Source organism: Canis lupus, chromosome 30 (assembly GCF_003254725.2).
Source record: "Canis lupus dingo isolate Sandy chromosome 30, ASM325472v2, whole genome shotgun sequence".
NCBI lineage: Eukaryota > Metazoa > Chordata > Mammalia > Carnivora > Canidae > Canis > Canis lupus.
This window is the reverse complement of record NC_064272.1, coordinates 9,637,406-9,654,346: the sequence shown is the minus strand read 5'-3', so window position 1 is coordinate 9,654,346 and position 16,941 is coordinate 9,637,406. Positions and strand designations below refer to the sequence as shown.

General features: G+C 37.6%; 1 protein-coding gene across 6 annotated transcripts in view; it reads right to left on the bottom strand.

The window, feature by feature from the left end:
* Positions 1–16,941, bottom strand: part of SNAP23 (synaptosome associated protein 23) — a 38,765-nt gene that overhangs the window by 5,310 nt on the left and 16,514 nt on the right. For all 6 annotated transcript variants that reach the window (XM_035709123.2, XM_025473062.3, XM_035709124.2 and 3 more), the window contains 4 exons: positions 11,656–11,759; positions 11,086–11,127; positions 10,630–10,678; positions 9,563–9,680 (listed from right to left, as the gene is read on the bottom strand). In XM_035709123.2, the coding sequence (XP_035565016.1) occupies positions 9,563–9,680; positions 10,630–10,678; positions 11,086–11,127; positions 11,656–11,712 (266 nt within the window). In that variant the 5' untranslated portion in view covers positions 11,713–11,759. The remainder of the gene's footprint in view (positions 1–9,562; positions 9,681–10,629; positions 10,679–11,085; positions 11,128–11,655; positions 11,760–16,941) is intronic.

The window sequence follows — 16,941 nt, the reverse complement described above, 5'->3', positions numbered from 1 at the left end:
ATCAATTTATTAATAAGCCATGTTAAATCTGTCTTGGAACAAGGTAGGATATACCTTTTTTAAATGAATATTTATATATAATTATCTGTTAGTTTGATGAAACCCATTTTCATGTATATAAGGTTAAGTCTCAGACAAAATTCTAAAGCAGAAGAATCCCAAGTGAATAAAATAAACAGCATATTAGTTTATCAGAAAGTTAATAACCAGATGTATTAATAGAAGTAATAGGGACGCCTGGGTGCTCAGTGGTTGAGTGTCTGCCTCTGGCTCAGGGTGTGATCCCGGAGTTCCGGAATCAAGTCCCACATTGGGCTCCTGTATTGAGCCTGCTTCTCTTCCCTCTGCCTATGTCTCTGGCTCTCTGTGTCTCTCATGACTAAATAAATAAAATCTTAAAAAAAAAAAAAGTAATGTAAATGCAGTTTTTCTAAAAAAAAAATTATTTATTTGAGAGACAGAGAGAACAGAAGGAGAGGGAGAGGAAGAAGCAGACTCCCTGCTGAGCAAAGCCCGATGTGGGGGCTTGATCCTAGGACCCAGAGATCATGACCTGAGCGAAGGCTTAACCACTCAGGTGCCCCGGTAAGTGCAGCTTTTATCAGGATGTCAGATTGTACAACAGGTGAAAGAGTGAGGGCTGGAATTCAAAAGTCACTAAATAAAAGATACTATGTTTCTGAAAGCCATAGACATAAAGAGTAGACTGGGACAGGACTTGCCAGCTCCTGGTCTATCAAGTAATATATATATGCTCCAACCTCCTTCTCAACCTTAAGAGATAAGATTTGAAATTCCTTTAAGTTTTTAGAATTCTTTCTGCTAGAATTAGTTATAGGGAGCTTAGGATGCAAATAAATTGTCTTAACATGATATTATGAATGAGTTTCAATTAAAGCATGGTCTGTAGGCAGCCCGGGTGGCTCAGCAGTTTAGCGCCGCCTTCAACCCAGGGCCTGATTCTGGAGTCCCGGGACTCCTGACCCATGTCAGGCTCCCTGTGTAGAGCCTGCTTCTCCCTCTGCTTGTGTCTCTGCCTCTCTCTCTCTCTCTCACTCTCTCTGTCTCTCATGAATAAATAAATAAAATCTTAAAAAAATAAAATAAAAAAATAAAGCATGGTTTGTGTTATAAACAAAGAATCAGACTGATTATCAAATCCTCCCTTTAAGAGGCCTGAATCCTAGATGTTTTCTAATATCAAGGAGAAATGTACAAAAAGCTGGCTTTGAATTTTTCTTTTTACAGCTTTGCATTGGGTTGTCATGTTTACTTTCAAATGAGTTGGGTAAAAAACCTGCACTTTCTTTGTGCAGTTATAACATGCTCTGCATGTTTATGAAGAGACGCTTTTTTTTTTTATTATTTATGATAGTCACACAGAGAGAGAGAGAGAGGCAGAGACACAGGCAGAAGGAGAAGCAGGCTCCATGCACCGGGAGCCCGACGTGGGATTCGATCCCGGGTCTCCAGGATCGCGCCCTGGGCCAAAGGCAGGCGCCAAACCGCTGTGCCACCCAGGGATCCCGAGACGCTTTTTAAATGGTGTTGATTTTGTATCTTCATCCACACGACAGCTTCATGTCTCTTTTAGCACCTGTACTCTAGGTAATCCCTTCCAGTTTATCCTGCCACTTGTCATTACCCTGGAGTTTGTCCACCAACAAGGGAATACCTTTGAAAGTTTCTTGGTAAGAAATTATCAAGTAGCTGCCTATCTAATAATGATGATGATGATGGTTTTAATCTTGTCTTCTTTCAAGGGTCTTAAAAGCTTTAAAGGTAACATTTCCCAAACCTGACTGGACGCAGGGCAACCTGGAGGCCTTTGAACACACACACAGATGCATAAAAGTTACACTCTGAAAATTCTGCTTTAGTATGTATGGAGTAGAGTCTGGGAATCTTTTATTGCTGTTATTGTCTTATTTAAATTCAAAAGCTCATTTAGCTTCCCAGCCAGGAAAAAGAAACTGTCTAGAGACTTCCAATCTCTTGTAGGAGTATTTTAGTTATTACTCCAATAGTCTACTTTTTTTTTTTTTTTTGATTCCCCAGCCCCACCCCCTCCAATAGTCTACCTTAGTATTTCTATATTGGGACACTGAGCTATTAATCTGAAGGAAGCAAAACTACACACCAACATTTCCTTTTTCACAAAGGCCACAAGATTTGTAGTATATTGACTTAAATCCCAATCCTAGACCTGTCATTCCATAGCTGTAGAACCTTAAGCAGACTTCTATCACTGAGCATCCTTTTTCTTATATGTAAAACTAAGATAAAATAACAATACTGTTCTAATATTTTACAGGGCTATTTTACTTTACAGGGCTGTGAAAAAATTCTACTGATAATGGGTATAAATTGCTTTGAAAAGCATTAGTCAAATATTTTTATTCTTTGGTTTTAACCTCAACCTGATCCTTAACAGTTCATGTCTCTTAGTGCAGGGATTACCAAATGGCATGTTTACTCTTCTGGCCCATTAACGCTCACTAGCTTTGAGATCTACAGGTAGCTGAATACATTTGGAAGATGGCTACATAAAAAGACATCTAAGCCCAGGTTGTTTTGGCCTACAATAAGAAAGAAATGACTCTGATCTGCGACTGAACTCTTTTGCTTAATGAAATTTACAGCCCTTCTGGAAGAAATTAGACTTCATGATAAAATGCTTAAGCAAATTTGTGATTGAATTGTTATTAAGAATGCCACCTGGAAAAAAAAAAAAAAGAATGCCACCTGGATGGGATCCCTGGGTGGCGCAACGGTTTAGCGCCTGCCTTTGGCCCAGAGCGCGATCCTAGAGACCCGGGATCAAATCCCACGTCGGGCTCCCGGTGCATGAGCCTGCTTCTCCCTCTGCCTGTGTCTCTGCCTCTCTCTCTCTCTCTCTCTCTGTGACTGTCATAAATAAATAAAAATTAAAAAAAAAAAAAAAAAAGAATGCCACTTGGAAAGTTAGATTTATCCTGTCAATTTTGAGGAGTCTAATAATCATTACCATTTTTCAATATAAATATCTCATTCAAAAATGGCAAGATTGAAATAAGAATTTGAAATATCGTTTAATCAAGAAGCTGCTGAAAAGCAGAAAACGAGTATTAAGATATGATCACAGGGTGCCTGGGTGGCTCAGTTGGATAAGCATCCGATTCTTGATCTCAGCTCAGGTCTGATCTCAGGGTCCTAAATTCAAGACCTGCACCGAGTTCCATGCCCAGCTTACTTAAAAAATAAATTAAAATGGAAAACAGTTTAAAAAATTAAAAACAGATATGATCATGGTAATTTTAATAATTTATTGAGCTTTGGTTGTCAACATTAATAATAACTGAATAAAAATAGTAAAAAGAAAACCCAATATTAGCTATAATTCTTTCGTAACAGGGAGAATGAGCACGAGTGTGTGTGTGTGTATGTGTGTGTTGGGTGATTATGCTACATGAGAGAAGAAAAAAGAGGGCAAGAAACAAAGGGTAAAAAATCAAATGTTTAATTTTCTAACCTTTACCGTGGTCTTCACAGTTCCTATTATGATCCAAAATTAAGGAGTCGAACATTATACTAAACAGTAGGCAGACTACAGGGTTAACTTTCATAAAATATTAAGATTAGTTAGCTCTGTATTAATTCAACATGAAACCAGAGCAAGCTAACACATGATAATAGGAATTACAGAGCAGATTAAGAGGGAAACTCAGATAAGGTATTTGAAAGCAAGAATAAAGTAACATTTTAAGTTTATATCCCACATTGTTCCAAATGGTATTCAAGATGACTAGCTTGGCAATTAATTCCAATTTGGTAGTGGCCTAAGTTATGGAGAATCCAAATCATTAGAAGCAACTCTTTAATAGGAAAAACCTTGATTCTGGAACCAGAAAGGCACAGGGAAATAACAGAAGATAGGATGCTGCAATCGAAGTCCTATGGAGAGATATAGATTTAGCCTGAATTCCCTTACCTTTGATCAGAACTAGGATGAAGCAATTCTCTATAAAGATCAACTTAATTAAAACTTCTTAAGAAACTTCAGGGGTGTTTTCATTTTTATAATCTTAAATGTTATTTAGCAAAAACTTAGTTGTCAGAGCTATCAGTCAAAGGGTGGCATTATAAATTAAGAACATTTTGTCAAGTCCATCTTTTGGCATACGGCACCCAGAACAAACTCACTTTACATTACACACCACAGCACAATATTAAAGACAGTTTCCACCATTCACAAAATCCATGCACATGCACAGAAAAGCCTTTGAAGCATCACCTTTAGATAGCAGATTAACAGCCCAAACTGCGCCACAAGACTGCATCTTAAAGTTCCCTTTGATCAGTTATTGAGCTCGGCTCCTGACGTTAAATCTTCATTTTTAGTAAGCAGATTAGAAAGGAAGAGATTAATTAAGAAAATGAAATGCAGAAAAGAGTGAATGCCAGTCAAACAGAAGTTTAGAATTCTAAAAACATAATGCATTTAAATTCCTGCCCAGTTTCATAGAAACGAACATCTGAGAATCTAGATAAAAAGAACAATAGGAAAGTGATTTAAACCACAGCACACTTCATTTTTCCTAAAAATGTCTGGATGATGATATTCTTTCCTAAAATTATGAAAATTAGTATGAAGAGAAGGTAAAAACTAATGGAGAGATTCTAAAATTTCTTCATTCTTTCCTGGTGATTACAGAATTCTCCTAATTATTTGTTATATACTTTATTTACATTTAATTAAGAAAAATATTTTTACACGTCTAACTCTCTCATCAGTCAACAAGTTTCTTAAGAACATTCAATCAGCAAGTATTTATTGAATACCTACTATGTATCAGGTACCATGTCACGTACACAAAAGAATAGAGTAATGACAAATGAAACAGTTTCAGAGCCATGCCTTACTCATCTTTGTATCTCCAGTGAGTAGGATGGGGGGAACTCCAATGATGACGAAAATATAATTTATCATTTATTTTAACAATCAGAGCTGATTTGTATCTCAATATGACATAAGACTTGAATAGAAAAAATCTGTAGTACCAATTTTGAACTTCTCTAATAAGTGGTCCAGAAATACAAATCTGTCTTCAAATCATGTGTTTGCCATTATAAGTACACATCAAAGAGAAGCAAGTTCAGACAGAAGAATACCTTGTCTGAGAATAGTTACACTGGGACACCAGAGAGTTTACTCTTCTGAGACTTCTCATTTTAAGTCTGCTTCCTTTTAAACTCTTGTTAATTAGTTTAACAATTAGAATGACAATTTATCAAAGTTACTGTCAAAGATAACAGAATTTTTAAAAAGGATCTGTGCTATCTGTGCTATGGTTCAAATAGTAGCAGGCTAACAATGACACCTATTCACAATCTTGAAGTTTAATCCTGGTAGTCTGTTTAAATTGATAGTCCTTTAAAAAGAATCAGCTAGGGCAGCGCCGGTGGCTCAGCGGTTTAGCGCCGCCTTCAGCCCAGGGTGTGATCCTGGAGACCCGGGATAGAGTCTATCTATCGGCCTTTTGGCTAAAATCAAGTGTAGTATCCGTATCGGGCTCCCTGCATGGAGCCTGCTTCTCCCTCTGCCTGTGTGTCTCTGCTTCTCTCTCTCCTCTCTGTGTATTCTCATGAATAAAGAAATAAAATCTTTGAAAAAAAAATAAAAAATAAAAATAAAAAGAATCAACATAGTTAAAATTCCCTTCTCATACAGGGTTCTGTTAAGTAATGCAATTTCCACGTCTGTTTTGTTTGCTAACTTGGCTTCAATGCAATACTACTAACCAAAAGAAATCTCAAAGAACAAATCTACTCAAGACATTTCCTATATAGCAATACATCTAACAACAGTGACAACAAAAAATTCTTTTCCTGTCAAAGTCAAGCAATGAGGCTTCTAGTTAAAAGCTGAGACTCTGCCTGTTTTTGAATCTCAGCTCTTCCATTTCTAGTTAAACCTCTTTGTGCCTGCTTCCCCACATGTAAAATGGTGGTAAGAAGAAAATCTATCTCATATTAAGGTTATGATTAGGATTACATTTAAAGTGCTGAGAATAGGGCAGCCCAGGTGGCTCAGCGGTTTAGCACTGCCTTGAGCCCAGGGCGTGATCCTGGAGTCCCGAGATCGAGTCCCACATCAGCCTGTCTGCATGGAGCCTGCTTCTCCCTCTGCCTATGTCTCTGCCTCTCTCTCTTTCTCTGTGTCTCTCATGAATAAATGAATAAAATCTTAAAAAAAAATAAAGTGCTAAGAATAATAAGAGTCTACATTAATATATAGGCCCAAAAATCTCATCTAAACCCTTAGATGTAAGACATTTTGAGCAGTACCACAAAATCAATAAATACATGAATATTTTTGTAGTGAAACAAACTAACATTTACACTAAGTGTGATAAAGATTATATATAAATTTTTTTTTTAATTTTTATTTATTTGTGATAGTCACACAGAGAGAGAGAGAGAATGAGGCAGAGACACAGGCAGAGGGAGAAGCAGGCTCCATGCACCGGGAGCCCGACGTGGGATTCGATCCCGGGTCTCCAGGATCGCGCCCTGGGCCAAAGGCAGGCGCCAAACTGCTGCGCCACCCAGGGATCCCTAAAGATTATATATAAATAGCTTCACTTCATGTTACATTTTTATAGCCTAATTAATGAGTTGTGGCACATTATGGGGAAAAAAAAACCCCAAACCTAAATGCTTGGTTTTCAGAGTTTTTCAGATTTCTAAATGGCAGATAAGAGATTGTAAACCTGGGTTTTTATTACTATCAGAATTAATACTAGCCTTACATGATCCAGCGTCTGCCTTTGAGAAGCTCATGTTATGGCTATTTATACGATAAGCCTAACTAAAACCTGGATTAGTAGATAAAATTAGAAAGATCAAGACACTGGCAGGAATAATACTAGATAGAGCTGAGGATAAGGATACCATATAGGCCAATGAGTCAATGTTATAAAGAAGAGATAGGCACAAGGAAGGCATTAAAATCTGACATCTTGAAACTGGAATATCACTCTCGCTTCAGGGAACAACTGTTCTCTTATAGAAGCCCCTTGATTCCATCTGTTAAGAAGTGCCTTCTTCTCTACCTACTGAGAAAGGGTTCAGCTGAGGTGAGAGGCTGCAGACTGCCTCAGAGTCATACTCTATCTTCTCTCCCACGAGTGTCCCAGAAAATCCTGCGTTTGCTTGGCTGGGGTATATGAAGTGAAATAGTAATACTTACTAATAATTAATACTTCTGTCGTTCCATTTCCCACTTTCTAAGATACTAGAACATCTGAGGATTTACTGCTTTTCCTGTTTATCAACTCCTGACTCAAAAACCCGTGATTTTGCTCTTTTTTGCTCTTTGTTTTAGGGAGGACTTCTTCAGCCTTGCTCATCTCCTAATACATAATCTCAGGGAAATTCATTTGATTTTTTTCTCCTCTACACTTTCAAAAGGGCACATAGAGCACAGAAGAAAAGCACAAGTTTGTAAAACATAGTTAAAGAATTTAGATTTAAAAATCTGTGCATTTCTAACTTGTTTGCTTAAGGTAATCTGCTAAACCCTGATTGACAAGTCATAGTCATTTAAAAATGCACTTTCAGAGAGTCAACCAAGGTCTAAACAGGCCAACAAATTTGTCTTAGAATAGAAAGCCAGTGAACAAGACCAGGAAGAACACTGTCAAATTTTAACTTGTTATGCTCAAAACAGACACTAGAGTTGACCAATAAGCAACTTAGTTCTATTTTCTCTTGTAGATATGGCACAGAGAATGCTGTCACATGAAAACACCTATCTAAAAGTATAAAAATAGGGCAGCCCCGGTGGCGCAGCGGTTTAGTGCCGCCTGCAGCCCGGGGTGTGATCCTGGAGACCCGGGATCGAGTCCCACATTGGGCTTCCTGCATGGAGCCTGCTTCTCCCTCTGCCTGTGTCTCTGCCTCTCTCTTCGCTCTCTCTCTGAATGAATAAATAAGTAAATCTTTAGAAAAATAAATAAATAAAAGTATAAAAATATAGCAAAAGTTCCTCTATCCCTAACTCCTTTGAGAGGTAAAAATGCAGAGTATGTAAACCTTTGTATCAAATTCTTGGTTTAAAATACCAGCTGAGGGAACCCTGGGTGGCGCAGCAGTTTAGCGCCTGCCTTTGGCCCAGGGCGCGATCCTGGAGACCCGGGATCGAATCCCACGTCGGGCTCCCGGTGCATGGAGCCTGCTTCTCCCTCTCCCTCTGCCTATGTCTCTGCCTCTCTCTCTCTCTCTCTCTCTGTATGACTATCATAAATAAATAAAAATTAAAAAAATAAAAAAATAAAATAAAATACCAGCTGAGACAACAACTATATGAACAAATGTTTATGAAGCTCTTAAAAAATGAATGCTCTTAGCAGTAAGGATGGTCATTCAATCTCCAGACGTTGTCACTTCAACTAAAGGGAAAGTTCAAAGCCGTTATTTTGTTAATAACAGACGGAAGGGAAGATAATGGTTTACTGCCTTAGCTCAAACCTCATCTTGATTGAAATACATAAAATATTTGTCAACAACATGGAGTTTGGTTTATCAAAGAATAAGTAGGGAATTTAAATATTCATAATGGAGTCACCAAAAAGAATAAATCTGTCAATCATAATCTTATACACTATACACAAAAAGTCTGAAGACTTTTCATCTCCTAGTTTACTAGAAACTTCAAATTTTCAGAGACTTCTTTGATTCTTTCTTCATGTTTGACATACTATCAGTTACTTTAAAATAAATTCCCTTGACTTATACCTTTTTCTCTAATCTCAATAATAATGCCTCACCTCACCAGCCTAGATTACAAAAGGTTCCTAACTAGTGCAGTTATGTAATACAATCCATCAACCCCTTAGTCTGCCTACTTATGTCTATTTTTCACTTCTTATCTATATGAATCATGTAGCTCAGTTAAGTCAAGCTCCTCTGTCATTTCTATTTACATTAGGAAATGCCCCTCTGGTTCTTCCATGTCCATCCAAATCCTTGTAATCTGAGTCCAGTGCAAGTCCTCTCTCTCCTGTAATATTTCTCCAAACCAAATTTTACCAGTTCTGTTTCCTTAGCTTTTGCTGACATATGACCTAGCTCTACATTTATATATTTTTCTACTGTTTTGCTATTCTTCCTCATATATCCAACTACATGGTAGGCCTTTTGAAGACAGGATCCAAGTCCTTTACTCCCTTTGGCCATTCCTAATGTGCCTACCACATATGTATTTTTGTTAGTATTCTTTGTTAGAAAGGAAAAGACACTAATTCCATCCTGCTGTATATTACCCAGGTATATTTCCTATATTTCCTGTATTATTAAAAAATGAAATTGGGACTTGATCCAAGGACTGACCAAATTTAAGCCGTGGTTTTTGGTGAACATGCCCATTTACACGAAAAGCTTGATCTGCCTGAAGGAAAAACAGCTTAAATTTATCTAACAAAGTTCCTTATTTAGGCCCAGTCATACTTTTGACTTTTCTGGAGGGTGAGGGGGGATGCTCTCACTTTAATTTTAAAAAAGTCTTGATTTCTCAACTCACCTATTACATGGACAGACACAAAGGCCACAGCACTTGTTGAGTTCCGTTAAAGTCTTCTCTGCCTCTCTCATGTCTTTATTTATTTGGTCCATGCCTTCTTCTATGCGGTTTAGTTGCTCTGAGAATAAGTTGTTGAAGTTACACTCTGTGTTATATTCACAGTGCCAACCAGAAGACACTATTATTATGAAACAGCAAAAACTTCAACTTTGAATCGACTGGTAAGCCATCCCAGTGACTGTATCAGGGACCAGAAGGTACTACATACTGTTCAACATGAAAACAATCTTTCACAAATTGATCCTGAGGCACTTGGCTTCTTATTGTGGGAAGATTTGTTCTAAAGAAATCTGCATAATAGGAGCATGTGAGGGTTTGTTTAGAGATCGCCCTTGCAACCAAATTAAGTGTACTTTGACCAGACAGGATCCCCAGCATTTCTCTCTCTGCATAAGTACAAAACTTGAAGGCTATCATAAGTTTAATAAAACCTAGGCCAGGGGATCCCTGGGTGGCTCAGAGGTTTAGCGCCTGCCTTTGGCCTAGGGCGTAATCCTGGAGTCCTGGGATTGAGTCCCATGTTGGGCTCCTGGCATGGAGCCTGCTTCTCCCTCCTCCTGTGTCTCTGCCTCTCTCTCTCTCTCTCTCTCTGTCTATCCTAAATCAATCAATCAATCAATCAATCTTAAAAAAAAAACCTAGGCCAGATTGCTCAGAGCCAATTCAAATGGAATGCTTCCAAGCTCACCTGAATCTAAACCTATTTAAAGACTTAACTTGATTTCTGAAAATGATGCAAGAATATCATAGTATCTAATGTACATATGACAAATACACATAGTAAGTCCTGCTACCTGACAAATACTTGGTATTCAATTGGGCATTGTTGCCCCCACCTCAAATAGGTAATGAACATGATATAATTCAAATCAGAAAAAAAAAAAAAAACATATCACTCTCCTCTGATATAGAGAAGGGAGTTTCAAGGCTTAATTTTAGACATGGCTGATTTGAAAGGATTTTCTGGCGTCATTAGTCAAGAGTTTCTGCCAATGACTGCAACTCACCCCCTTGTTCATCCAGCATAGTGATAGTCTTGATTCCTGCATCCTGAGACTAAAAGAAGGGGAAAAAAGCTGATAGCACTATAAAATAAAATAAAAGCAACAGAAACAAAGCCTACAAGGCCTCATAGCAAGAGAGAATCATTTAGAAACCTAAATTCTCAGAGGAACAGAGAAAACTACTATCCCAAAGCAATCAACATACTTCAAAATATTACCCCCCCATATAATTAAGTCACAAATTCATGGTGAATTGATCTTCCCCATCATATTCTAATAGCGTAATGGGAAAAGCAGAAAAGGCCCATCAGTGCATGGTTTGACAATTTCAGCAATTACTGGTTTCAAATAATAAAGCATACTGATACCATATACTTCTGATTCAACACAAATTCCAGCTTGTGCTATCAAGATCCTGCTTATACAACTTCTGTACTTAATGATTAGACACTTTCTTACCTCAATGGCTAAACCCAGGATTCTCCTTGTACTTTCCAGAGACTAGAGAAAAATACAGGGTTTTAGTATTCTAAAATATGTAGCCAAAAAAAAAAAAATTGATCATATAGTTATGCTGCTACTCTATTTTAAAATATTGTTAGTCCAGCCATCCCTCCCTACCTTTAAAACAAACAAACAAAGTTGATCACTATAATTTTAGTTATTTTCTTCCTACCAGTTGTTCCTTAAGAGAAAATTTGGAGGGTAAAGTTAACATTATTTATAAAAGTTTAATGTAAGCAGAAATCTCCATATATTAGACAGATGTTTCCAATTTCTCAAATCTAGAGTTATCTTTGTTGTAAGTAGCTGTTAAACAATGATTAAAAAAAAATCATACAAGCTTCTTTCACTTATTTAGCTTTTGGTGAGCTGAAAAACTAAGGGGCCAGCAATAGCACTCTGAGGTAAATGCATTCTTGGACATACAGGGACGGGAGGGATGCCAAAATGGACATCTAAGAAGGTCCTCTCATCCTTCCACTGTGAGACTGAAAGAGAATTACTTATTCCAAGTAAAACGTTTACCTCATCAGTAACCTGGTGGGCTCTCAGCTGAATTTCTTCTGGTGACAGATTATCCATGATGAATTAAAACTTTTGATAAGCAAAGACACTGAAACGTGGATATTCTGTAAAAAATAAGGATACAAAAGAGTTTGAACAAAGAATGTGCATTATGAATTCTGGATACTTATCTGGAAAACAGGATAAAAGAGCCTATCTATATCTTTAACTAGCTAGCTATCACAGGTGAAGAAATTAAGACCAAGAAAGGATAAATGGACAGTTTAAATGCTAGTTAGTACCAGAAGTGACCCGAAACTCAGGTTTCAGGACTTCTAGTGAAGTGCTGTTTCAAAGAGAAAGTAATCTCTCTTCTTTGAGGAGCACATACTAGAAGGCAAGCTTTAAGAGTTAGGTAGTATTTCATTAATAAAGTAACACAATTCAAACTCAGTACCTGAAGAACACAGGAAACATTCTAGACATGTGCCAGGTGTCCAAGGCTACTCATTGGAGAAAATGAAATATTTTCATTCTTAACAAGAAAAGGGTAATGTTGACACAAAACTCAGAAAAAACCTGAAATTTTTCAGAGGATTTTCCTTTTCCAATTATAGTTTGTTGTTTTAGTGAAGTCCCTAAGAAACTAAATTATTATTCTCCCATATATAGTAACTCAGTAATTCATAACTCAGAGAAGATTCAGATATTCAGATGAAATACAACACATTTAGAAGGTGTTATTCAGTACTATGATTGTGTATTCCTTTTTGAAAAGTCATATGGAGGGGCCCCTGGGTGGCTCAGTGTTTGAGCGTCTGCCTTTGGCTCAGGGCATGATCCTGGAATTGAGTCTCACATCAGGCTCCCTGCATGGAGCCTGCTTCTCCCTCTGCCTAAGTCTCTGCCTCTCTCTCTGTCTCTCATGAATAAATATATCAAGTCTTAAAAAAAAAATTACTCATATGGAGTTAATAAGTACTGTGTGACACTATACTTTTCGTTACATTTGCTAGCTTTGTACTTTTTTTTTTTGTATTACATTTTTGAAAATGTACCAAAGGTTCTTTTGGCAATTTTACTAAAGTTCTTTGTCAATGATATACATGAAGTCTGGTATTTACCCTCAGGGAACATCTGACAACAATTGTCACGAGTTGGGAGGGTGAGTGGGTAGTGTTACTGGCATCTAGTAAATAGGGGCCAGGGATGCTGTAAATATTACTATAATTCTTCTTCGGACAGCCCTTCTCAAGAAAGGATTATTTGGCCCCAAATGTCGAAGTGCTGAGGTTGAGAAACCCTGCCATGGCATATACTCAATGACCAGAAGGGAACATGGTTAGTCAGGAATATACTAGATTAAACCTTCGGAAGGCAGAGATTTTGTTATATCTTTTTATCTCTAACACCTAATAGGATCTGAGAGCTGATACTCCAGCAAATGTGTGCTGAATGAATAAATAAGTAAAAAAGTAAGATGTACTGTCAAAATATTTAAGTGGATCTTAGAAACAAAGCTATGTGTACCAGTAGCACACAGCCTGCAAATATCCACTAAAAACCCAAAGCAAAAATTGCCATTACATATGTATGATCTGGAATGGCCTGCTGGTCACACACAAATGTTTTTAGTCATATCCATAGCTAACCATCACTTTTTGTAGAATCATCGATAAAACAAGAAGCAACAATATTATATTCTCAGTACAAAAACGCATTGCCTTTGGAGTCTTGTTTATTAACTCTACTGTCATGGCTGTTTTAGGTTTAATTAAGATTTTGAACATTGATTAAAGTTATTTAATGCTCATGAAAAAAATTATTAATTACTATTGTTAATAATAAAAAGTATTACTACAAAAAGTTGCAAATTTAATTTCATATCTTGCTTGCCATTGTATGACTGGCAAAAGGTTGATATACTAAGATATAAAATTAAGATATTAAGGTCTTTTTTTTTAAGATTTTATTTATTTATTCATGAGAGACACAGAGAGAGAGAGAGAGAGAGGCAGAGACACAGGCAGAGGGAGAAGCAGGCTCCACGCAGGGAGCCTGACTTAGGACTCGATCCCAGGACTCCAGGATCACGCTCTGGGCCGAAGGCAGGCGCTAAACCTCTGAGCCACCCAGGGATCCCCATAAAGGTCTTTCCTTAATTATAAACTGATCATTCATTAGATAGAAGCATAAATAGAACCACATGCCTTACTTTGCTAATCTTTGAGCCATTAGGTTTATCACAGATCTGTTCATGCTATGGTTTCTCTTGTTAATCTTTCATAGTTACAATTATGAAAAGTTGTTTTTGTAACCTCTTACCTGTCCACCTTTTCTTTCTGTAATATTCCAGGTAACTTTATGCTTCTCCATTACTTTCAGAGCCCCAACAAGATACCTTTCAAAGCTTGCCCTTCTCAGAATGCTCCACTTGTCTATACCTCCTCAATGCCCAAAAGAGCAGAAAGTGATGAGAAAGGTAATACATGCTAATTACACAGTCCCTGGAAGTGACACCCACAGTCAGGTTTTCCAATATGCTATCCTGTGGGGAGGAAGACATTCTGGGCATAAGGATGCCCAGATCTCTCAAACTGTATAATTTTGTAATTCTACTCCTGACCTGATTGCTGCCAAGTACATATCAGTATTTGCCATCTTCCTATCCTAGTGAAAATGAGCAAAACTCCATATAGGTTCAGAGAGAGACGTGAATATAAAACTGACCTCTGTCAAACTAGAAGATTCCAAGGGTTTTAACTTCTAATTATAAAAAAAGAACAGAAAAGAAAAAAAGGCAGATACAGCTGGGAGGTGAATATGAAGAATCAGTCCTGGCATGGCAACAGGTTCATTTTTAGGGACACACCCATTGGTAAACTCCAAGTGCTTCCTAGTACTTCCTTTTTTTTTTCTCTCCTGAAGGGCACACAAGACAAAAAACAGATTATGTAAAGTTCTCCCATGTTTGACAAGCTGATGTCAGGAAACAGCTGCCTAAGACCTCTACTCTGGATTCTTGAGGTTATTCAAAACACGGTTAGAGTACATGGGAATAAGAAAAACAAAGCTGAATTGTAAGGGGGAAGGACAAAGCAACAATACTCCTCAAGCTCTTATTCGCCTTTACTAAACTGCTCGAAAGTATCAGGCAGGGTGCAACTCAGAATTAGCTATAAAAAAAAAAAAAAAAAGAATTAGCTATATAGCTTTACTCATATTATTATCTCCAGAAGTTTTTCTTATGAAGTCAGGAAAAGATTATCCAGAATGTTGTAGTAAAGAGAATTAGAGGTGGGAGAGGGGAAGGAAAAAGGAAACATCATTTGACATACATATCCCATTAAACTTACTGTTCTTAGATATAACCTAATAGATTAAATATCTGTGTCATTTTTTCATGCTCCCAGAACTTAAAATACCATGCTAATTTTTTAGCATAGTATATGCTTCCTTTGAGAGGTAACTGCAAGATTTCCCTCAATGCTTTTATAACATATCTTTTACTATGGGCTTTCTAGAAGCCTCCAAGTTTATCTTAACTTCTTTTTATAAACTCTGGGGGCAGTGGGGAAGAAGAAAGGTTCACTGAGTACTTACTATGTGTCATATATGGTACTAAGTACTTATATATGTCATTATCTTTATTATATCACTTTATACTTGGGGAAACTAAGGCTCAAGTAATTTGCTCAAGGTGTCTGAGTCAGTAAAGAGCAGATTTATTACTCATGTCTAGATCTTCTGGAACCAAAGATAACTCATGGTTTAGAAACTGGTCTCACTGTTGGATGCATCTTCTCTTAACAAATACCAGATGATATAAGAAAAGCTGAAAATTTGAAAATAGACTAAGCATCCTGACAGCTCAATTCAAAATTTAAGATGCCCCCCCCTTTTTAAAGATTTATTTATTTATTTTAGTGTGGGAGGGCAGAGGAAAAGAGAATCTCAAGAAGACTCCCCACTGAGCACAGAGCTGGACATGGGGCTCAATCTCACAACCCTGAGATCATGACCTGAGCTAAAATCGAAAGTCAGACACCTAATCAACTGAATCACCTGGGTGCCCCAAAGATGCTTTCTATAATAAAAACATAAAAACTTCTCAACAGATTCAAAGACAGTTAAATTAAAATTAAAGGAAGAACTGGGGTGACCTGGCTGTCTCAGTCAGTAGAAAATGCAATTCCTGATCTTGGGGTCATGAGTTCAAGCCCCACATTGGGAGAAGAGAATACTTAAAAATAAAATCTTACAAAAAAAAATTAAAGGAAGAACTACAAGGACAAGAGTAATCATGGTTTTCAGCTGTTTTAAAATAATTTAGGGGCAGCCCCAGGGGTGCAGTGGTTTAGTGCTGCCTGCAGCCCGGGGCATGATCCTGGAGACCTGGGATCAAGTCCCACGTCAGGCTCCCTGCATGGAGCCTGCTTCTCCCTCTGCCTCTCTCTCTCTCTGTGTTTCTCATGAATAAATAGATAAAATCTTTTTTTTTTTTAAATTTAGAATCTGATATTATTTAGGGGCCCCTGGCTGGCTCAGTCTGTAGAGCACATAACTCTTGATCTTGGGGTTATGAGTTCAAGTCCGATGTTGGGTATAGAGATTACTTAAATAAACTCAAAAATATGACAAAAAACTGCTTTCCTAGGCAATGAAGCAAATAAATAATTTTTTAAAAGAATATCATGTAGAATCTAAAATTATCTAAATTTAGAAAATGAAACTAATACTACTGGGAAGAAGGAATGCAAAGAAAAAGGTCTTAGAACTGAATCAAGGGATCCCTGGGTGGCGCAGCGGTTTAGCGCCTGCCTTTGGCCCAGGGCGCGATCCTGGAGACCCGGGATCGAATCCCACATCGGGCTCCTGGTGCATGGAGCCTGCTTCTCCCTCTGCCTGTGTCTCTGCCTCTCTCTCTCTCTCTCTCTGTGACTATCATAAATAAATTAAAAAAAAAAAAAAAAAGCCAAAAAAAAAAAAGAACTGAATCAACAAGCAATCCATGTCTTCCCTGATAAAAATGGAGAGCTACATAAGAAGTAATGAAAGAAACAGCACTTTAAATCACCATCCAGGGGACGCTTAGGTGGCTCAGTGGTTGAGTGTTTGCCTTTTGCTCAGTGCGTGATCCCAGGTCCAGGATCGAGTCCCACATCAGGCTCCCTGTCAGGAGCCTGCTTCTCCCTCTGTCTATGTCTCTGCCTCTCTGTGTCTCTCATGAATGAATGAATAAATCTTTAAAAAAAAATAAAAATAAATCTCCATGAATTCCAGTGTCCTGCCTAGACCAATATAGGA